The 7527-nt window shown below is 31.4% G+C and overlaps 1 protein-coding gene across 1 annotated transcript; it reads left to right on the forward strand.

Annotated features, from left to right (window-relative positions):
* The first annotated feature begins 265 nt into the window (after window positions 1-265).
* LOC109861337 (importin-4-like) lies at window positions 266-7084 on the forward strand. The gene is made up of 15 exons (XM_020440947.1): window positions 266-547; window positions 1291-1377; window positions 1563-1670; window positions 1761-1913; window positions 2057-2242; window positions 2321-2618; window positions 2695-2843; window positions 3173-3776; window positions 3847-4085; window positions 4163-4371; window positions 4442-4782; window positions 4874-5049; window positions 5139-5347; window positions 5484-5794; window positions 5973-7084. Exons 1-15 carry the CDS (start codon window positions 494-496, stop codon window positions 6122-6124), a joined length of 3276 nt encoding a protein of 1091 aa, XP_020296536.1. The 5' UTR covers window positions 266-493; the 3' UTR covers window positions 6125-7084.
* Window positions 7085-7527: the final 443 nt, after the last annotated feature.

The following is a 7527-nucleotide window of genomic DNA, read 5'->3' on the forward strand; positions in this document are numbered from 1 at the left end:
TGTGTGTGTGTGTGTGTGTGTGTGTGTGTGTGTGTGTGTGTGTGTGTGTGTGTGTGTGTGTGTGTGTGTGTGTGTGTGTGTGTGTGTGTGTGCGCGCGCGCGCGCGCGCGCTCTCAGACTACGTTCGGGGTTTGGACAACCGATTGCTACTAGTTAGTTCGTACGGCGCTCGTGGACGCTACGAGCAACCGCCCTCCGCCCCGCTTTCTTTCCGATCCCCCCCGCCTATTTCGCGAATCATTGACGCGTGTACGTACCGACAAGTCGGTTCGTGGACATTGCTACGTAGTTGCCGACGTGCGCCATCCGTGAACATTGCGCTGGCTTACAGCTCGGAAAGGCAGATTACACATTCTCTTATGGGCCTGGCCGCTCTCAGTTTTCTCCGGTCTTCTGATTTTCTAAGATCAGTAGTCGTATGCGCACTAACCCAAACCTTCTCTCTGATTAAACAAATTGAATAAATAATTATCTCATAATTAAAAGCAGAAAAATGGAACAACTTATCCAGAAGTTACTTTTGCCTGACAACGTCACGATATTGCAGGTTTGTAATTTTTTACTCACACACACCACATGTTTGACAAATTGGTCTTTACTATAGAGCTTCTAAATATTCATCTATCCTTTATCTGAGATCGATTTTGACCTGAAAAAACTCGAATCTGTATTATATATTCGGGTAATTCAAATATAATGGTAAAAACTATTATCGACAAGATTCAGGTTATTCAGATTGTAATCCAGATTCAGATTCGTACGTTATATGATTCTTATATTTTAAGAATTTGTTTACTTAATCATCATAATAAGTGACAGTTTTTTTACATGTAATTACGAAAGTGTTTCTCTGATGTTCATAAAATGTGCTAAATATTTTTTATAGAATTTTCTTCAATTTTTTTTCTAAACGGTAGAATATGGATAGATTCAGATTCTATAGAGATTTATATATGTGTATATATGTGTATATATATATATATATATATATATATATATAAACATGTATACATTACAAACATATATACATATAAGTATATATACTATATATTTATATATACTAGATCAGAGCCTTCCAACTCATGCACGGCGTGCGGTTTGTGCCATAAAATTTCTATGCAGTCACGTGATCAGTTGGAAAGCTCTGTACTAAATTTTAAATTCACTATTTTATTGTTCAGATGTTTCAAATAATTGAAGAAAAGTGTCACTATTATTTATAATTATTTATTTACTATATATTCAGATAATCTGATAGGTTTAGATTTGATTTTCAATATTTTATTTCAGGCAACTGCAGAACTTCAACAAGCTCTTAAAGATCCAAATAGTATATCAGAATTATGTCAACTTTTAGTAACATCGACAAATTTAGAGGTATGTTATTTTTGAGAATTAAAACTTTTAGATACTGTATCAAAATTATTTTATGTAAGTTACATGACAAAAATTGAAATACTCCTTTTAAAATTACAATTTAATGCAGCTGAAACAAGTATCTAGGAGTTTTAAAGTCTATTCTTTAGTATCAATAGACATATAACAAAAAGCAATGAATTTAGGTAAGGCAGTATGCAGCTCTCATACTTAGAAGACGTTATGCTAAACAAAACAACTGGAAAATGTTACCTGAATCTATACGTACTGAATTTAAAAAAGGTATTTTACAGGTAAGAGATATTTTTGTGCTTTATATTGTATCTATTTAAGATAGTTTTTTTTCTTATGGAAAAAAAAGTATATTGTTTTACTTTTTTCAGGCTTTAAAAAATGAATCAGAGAAATCTGTTAGAAAAGGTATAGCTCTTTTAATAGGAGTAATAGTTACGCATGAATTATCTACCAACAATTGGCCCGAAGTTATAGACTATATACAACAATCAGTTACTAGTGAAAACTTACACATTATGGAAGTAAGTGAAATATTCAATTAATTCATAAGTTTTCTAAATGTGATATTAAAAGTTTATATATAAGAAGTTTGCTGTTTTTTTTATTTTTAAATTAGCATTTCAAGAACATTTTTTTTTACAGTTTATTAAAATATTTATTTCAGCTAGGTGTTTGTACATTATCAATCATGACGGAGATAAGAACAAATGTCTATGCTTCACATGCCAGATCTTTGACAGTACTTCTTGCTCAAACATTAAATAATTTACAAAATTTAGGACATCCAGTTGCTTATTATGTTTTGGCAACCTTAAAAAATCTTGTTCCTCTAATTCGAGATGATAAAATGGTTAGAACTGTTTTATAAGATTTAATTACACATTTAATATATTGTGAAATATTATTAATATATAAGAGTCAATTTCAGATGGTGAACACTTATTCTACACTCATGCCTCATATAATGACTACTATTCAAGATCTTTCTAAGTCTCAATATGAGGATATGGCTATCAAAAGCTTTGAATTGCTAGATGAACTATGTGAGAATGCAAATGCTGTGATAACGCCTCATGTAAAACAATTAATTAACATGTGCCTTGAGATCACCATTGATAAATCTCTAGATGAAGGCCTCAGAGTTAAGGCAGTTAATTTTATTGGTTGGCTGACAAAACTAAAGAAAAAAACTATTGTGAAGCATAAATTGATACACCCTATCGTTGGTAAGTGACTTTACCATTGAAACTTACAACTTCAATGCATTTGGCAGAAAGAAAACTTAAAGTGCTCTATTTGCAGATGTAATATTTTCACTGATAGCTAGTTCGCCACAAAACGAGAATGAAGACTACATAAATTCAGAAAACAACAATATTTTAACAAATGCTACTCTAACTTTAGATATGCTTGCGTTGCATTTGCCGCCGGAAAAATTACTTCCATACGTGGTACGTTTTGTACACATTGAAAAATATGGCTTCTTGAAATTACAATAACTAGTATAATATTTAAAATTTAATTAACTTATGTTTTTAATAATATATAATGGTTTACATTTTTTTATTCCTTACATTATATTTTACATTTTTTATACTTTAAATATATTGTTGCCAATAATGTTGCAGAACTTAAAAAACTGTTATAGAACTGTATAGAATTCTAAACATATATTCACATTGTTTAAGTTTCGCATGTTGTTGCAATTATTCTCTATTTATTATTATTGCAAATATAAGTTCGAGAAGATTGTTGTAAACTAAAGAGAGGTATTTTATAGATGCAACATATTGAAAGTGGACTTCGAGGCGTAGATGTATATACAAAGAGGGCGGCATACGTATTGATGGCCGTACTAGCGGAAGGTTGTTCGGAATATATACGCGCAAACTGTCTTGAATTTTTCCTACAAGGTATCTGTCAAGGAATTACAGAGTCTTCGGACGTGGTGCGTAATGCCGCACTTTATGCTCTGGGACAGTTTTCTGAACACCTACAGCCGGAGATTTCGCACTACGCGTCTGATTTGTTGCCGGTGTTGTTTGAATATCTCAGTCAAGTGTGTTCGTATATTAAGCAAGAGAAAAAAGAACCGCCTGCAATTAGTCGTATGTTTTACGCACTGGAGCAATTTTGTGAAAATATGAACGACGAAATCCTACCGTATCTCCATGAGTTAATGAGCAGATTGTTAGACATTTTGACAGCGAACACATGCGGATTGACACACGTGACTGAATTAACACTCAGTGCCATAGGTGCCGCCGCAGATGCGGCTAAAGAGAATATGTTACCTTATTTTGAAACAATTGTCAATATTCTTAATGGTTACATCACCGCGGAGGCAACTGAAGACACTATGTGTGTTAAAATTCAAGCAGTTGGTTAGTAAAGAAAATGATTGAAGTTACGTTAAGAATATATAATGATATACTTAAATTTTATACATTTTAGATACTTTCGCTATAATTGCCAGATCGATAGGTAGTCAACACTTTGCGCCATTGGCGGCTACGTCTCTTGATTTTGGAATGAAATTGCTAAAAACATATCCAGATGAAACAGATCTTCGGAAAGCTCTCTATGGATTGTTTGCTTCGATAAGTTCTGTAATGAAAAAAGACATGGCTCCGGTCTTACCTGAAATTGTAGAATATTTACTAGCGAGTATACGAAGTTCAGAAGGAATTGTGGTAAATATTGTATACATATGTAATCACTTTCAAGACAAAGAGAATAAAATTAACATCATGTAATACTTTTGTTGTAGCTACATTGCAAAGATGATGAGACAGTCGCGTTATATAATGGATTTAGCGATGAAGAAGAAGAAGAAGTGGAAGAAGAAAATATTGAACAATCGGACAATGAGGAAGAATATGATGATGAAGAAATTGAAGGATATTCAGTTGAAAATTCTTACATCGAAGAAAAAGAAGAAAGTGTAATAGCTTTGAAAGATATTGCCGAGAATACGGGGTGTGTTTTCTTTTAAATTTAAGACATTGTAATTAGCAACTCTAAATCTAATAAATGTTTTATTTTACAGAGAGGCTTTCTTACCGTATCTTCAAAGATCGTTCGAAGAAATTTTCAAATTGATCAATTATCCTCAAGATGACATACGTAAGGCGAGTATGGAAGCCTTGGTACAGTTTTGTATTAATTTTTCGAAAATTGATAACGAAGAAGGCAGACAATCACTGTTGAAGGCGCTTTCTGTATTTATTCCGAAACTATCTGAGATAATTAGACTAGATGAAGAACCATCTGTTGCAACTTGCGGTTTGGAAGCGTATAGTGAGCTTTTAGACGAAATTAAATCAATTGTTATTATGGGTGAAGGACATAAAGATGCTATAATCAATTGTGTGATTGATGTGTTTGCAGGTATTTACGATTTGCCTTTTTTTATAGTTAATTTTTTTTTAAATAAAAAAGCGTGCACATTAATTGTTTGAATTATGAATGAATATCACAGGCAAGTTAGCATGTCAGGATCAAGATCAAGATGAAGATGATAATACTGACGCGGAACAAGATAAGTATCTACTGGATTACGCGTCAACTGTATTGATTAACATCGGAAGGTTGGTCCCACCGGAAGACTTTGCTATATGCTTTGAGACCATATTGCCAATGCTTCTAAAACGATTGGTATTGTTGCTCACCAACTATTGGTATTATTACTTGCATGTCTCCGAAAAAATTTGTGATTTTTAACGTTGTAAAATAAATACTTTTAGAAAAAAAGCGATGAATGGCAAAGATCTGCCGCAGTTGGTACGATCGCGGAGTGTATGTCCGGATTGAGACATTTGTCGACCGCATTTGTTTCGCGATTGCTACCGATTTTTCTACAAGGTGCGACTCAAGATTCCGATAACGAAGTTCGTAGTAATTGTTTCTTTGCAATTGGAGAACTTGTTCTTTACGCAAAGGAAGCAGTTTTTCCGTATCCTTTTTATTATCTGATATATAGTCTAAAATATATCTATTATGTATATTTTCTCACAAGTTTCTACAATCTCACGTATAAAAATAATCACATCTATCTTTTTGCATTATGTTCCTTAGCGATTATTATATAGACATTATCCACAGATATTGCAAACATTATCTCATGCTATTTCCAAAGAGACGCATGAGACTGCACGCGATAATGTAATCGGAGCACTTGCTCGACTTATTATCACAAACTATTCGAGTTTGCCGCTCGAGCAGATACTTCCAGTTTTTGTTCAACAGTTACCTCTAAATCTCGATTGGAGCGAACATAAAGCTGTTTTTCAGAGCATTCACACGTTGTATCAAGCAGGAGTTAATGTTTTGCAATCCTATATTTCCAGGTTATTGAGAATTGCAATTACCATACTGCACGAAGAAAAATATAATGATGAAGGTAAGTTTGCAACAAACATCAAATGTCTTTTTAGATACATGTAAATACTGTTATTTTTACAATTACTTGTATTTCTTTTGACTCTTGCTTGATAATTTATTTAACACACTTATTTTTTTGGTGAAATTTTACACACTATTAACAGTTTTTTTTAATTGTGAACTTTATGTGTTTACAGAAACAAAAAGACTTATCATAGAATTTATCCAGTGTGCGCAGCGAGATTTTCAGAATGACTGGAATAAAATTTACTCTGAAATGCGTTTGGAAGTTCAACAGCTAGATCAAGATTTTTCAAGACCTCGGTTTGGTAATAATTTAATAACATGAATAAGATTTTGGAATATATAATAAGTGTATATATCTTTCATGCGTTTCCGCGAAAATGCTATTACGTTATACTTAAAATATTGAAAAAGAACAGGACAATATACAGTGTAAAACGTTTGGAAAATATTATTAAAAAACTTCAACAACTACTGTGTGACTTGTGTAGATCGCTGTTCAACTCTTACTGATATTATTGATTATATGCAGTTCTTAAACTCACGACGTAATATGACATGTTCCTTATCTCAGAAACACATTATTTTATTTACGATCATGAATTTAGGAACAACTTGTATATCTAAATTCTTGTTATTTTGTCAATTTCAATAGAGTTTTTAATTTAAAAGTATATCAACTTTTTTTTCTGCAATCAATAATTCACTGTTTCATCTTTAAGCAACACATTACTTTTTGATTTGAATTTGATGTATAAAATTTTAATTTTAAATTGAATTTTACAAACAAAATTTTTATTTTCTTATATATATTAAAATTTCTTAAAAATAAATTAAAAACAATGAGTGAGATTATTATTGAATGACATGACTTTTACTAATTTAAAATAGTTACTCTTTTGTAGAAAATACACAAACTACGAAGTAAGAAAATTTATTAATGATGATAATTAAACACTAAAATTTATCTGTTTTCTTTGTAATTATATATTTTGTCATATTTGTCATTTTTACGATTATATGTGTCATCAACAGTTCATTTCAGCCAATGACTGTTTATTGTACATAGAAACTATGCAAACAGTCATTTTATAAAATTAGTAATATAGTTTTTAGTTGCGAGTTAAAAAGTGATTTTATATAGTTTGCTGTGTGTGTGTGTGACAAACACTTAGTATTAATGCTAGCATTACTTGCATGTAAAGCGTGAAATTAAAATGTTTCCTTCAACCAAAAATGTACTATGTATTAAATATAAGGATAAAAAAGAAGTGTATATAAAAGTAAGAAATAAAAGTGTTATACTACATGCTTTTTATAAATGCGTGCAATTTTTTTGTCTTAAAACTACATTTTATGTATGTGCAATAGCTATGTCCCACGTACTATTTTTATTCTATAGAAATTCACAAACTGTCTATTTGTATAAATAATACATGTTGTTATTATCGACAATATTGACTTGAAACAATTATATATATATATAATGTACTTTTATATTTCTTACATAAATGTTCAATTCTGACAAATCAATAGAGAAAATATTATTTGAATAATATCGTAAAAGTAAACAAATGTATATGTGCATATTTCTATGTTGATATCAATTTGCAACTTGTAGTTCATATCATGCAACTTTGTATTTAACGCATTTTTGAATGCATCAACGCAGCTATGCGACTGCGATAAGATTTCTAATGGGATTCCAGGATCCACTGTATTAGGCAG

Source organism: Pseudomyrmex gracilis, unplaced genomic scaffold, assembly GCF_002006095.1.
Source record: "Pseudomyrmex gracilis isolate BER0280 unplaced genomic scaffold, ASM200609v1 scaffold_693, whole genome shotgun sequence".
NCBI classification, from domain to species: domain Eukaryota; kingdom Metazoa; phylum Arthropoda; class Insecta; order Hymenoptera; family Formicidae; genus Pseudomyrmex; species Pseudomyrmex gracilis.

Excerpts from the sequence above, each read along its gene's own strand:
- LOC109861337 (XM_020440947.1), top strand. The coding sequence starts at position 494 with ATGGAACAACTTATCCAGAAGTTACTTTTGCCTGACAACGTCACGATA. Across the intron at positions 1,914-2,056 it reads AAAACTTACACATTATGGAA|CTAGGTGTTTGTACATTATC; the intron begins GTAAGTGAAATA and ends TATTTATTTCAG. Across the intron at positions 5,348-5,483 it reads GCAAAGGAAGCAGTTTTTCC|ACATTATCCACAGATATTGC; the intron begins GTATCCTTTTTA and ends ATTATTATATAG.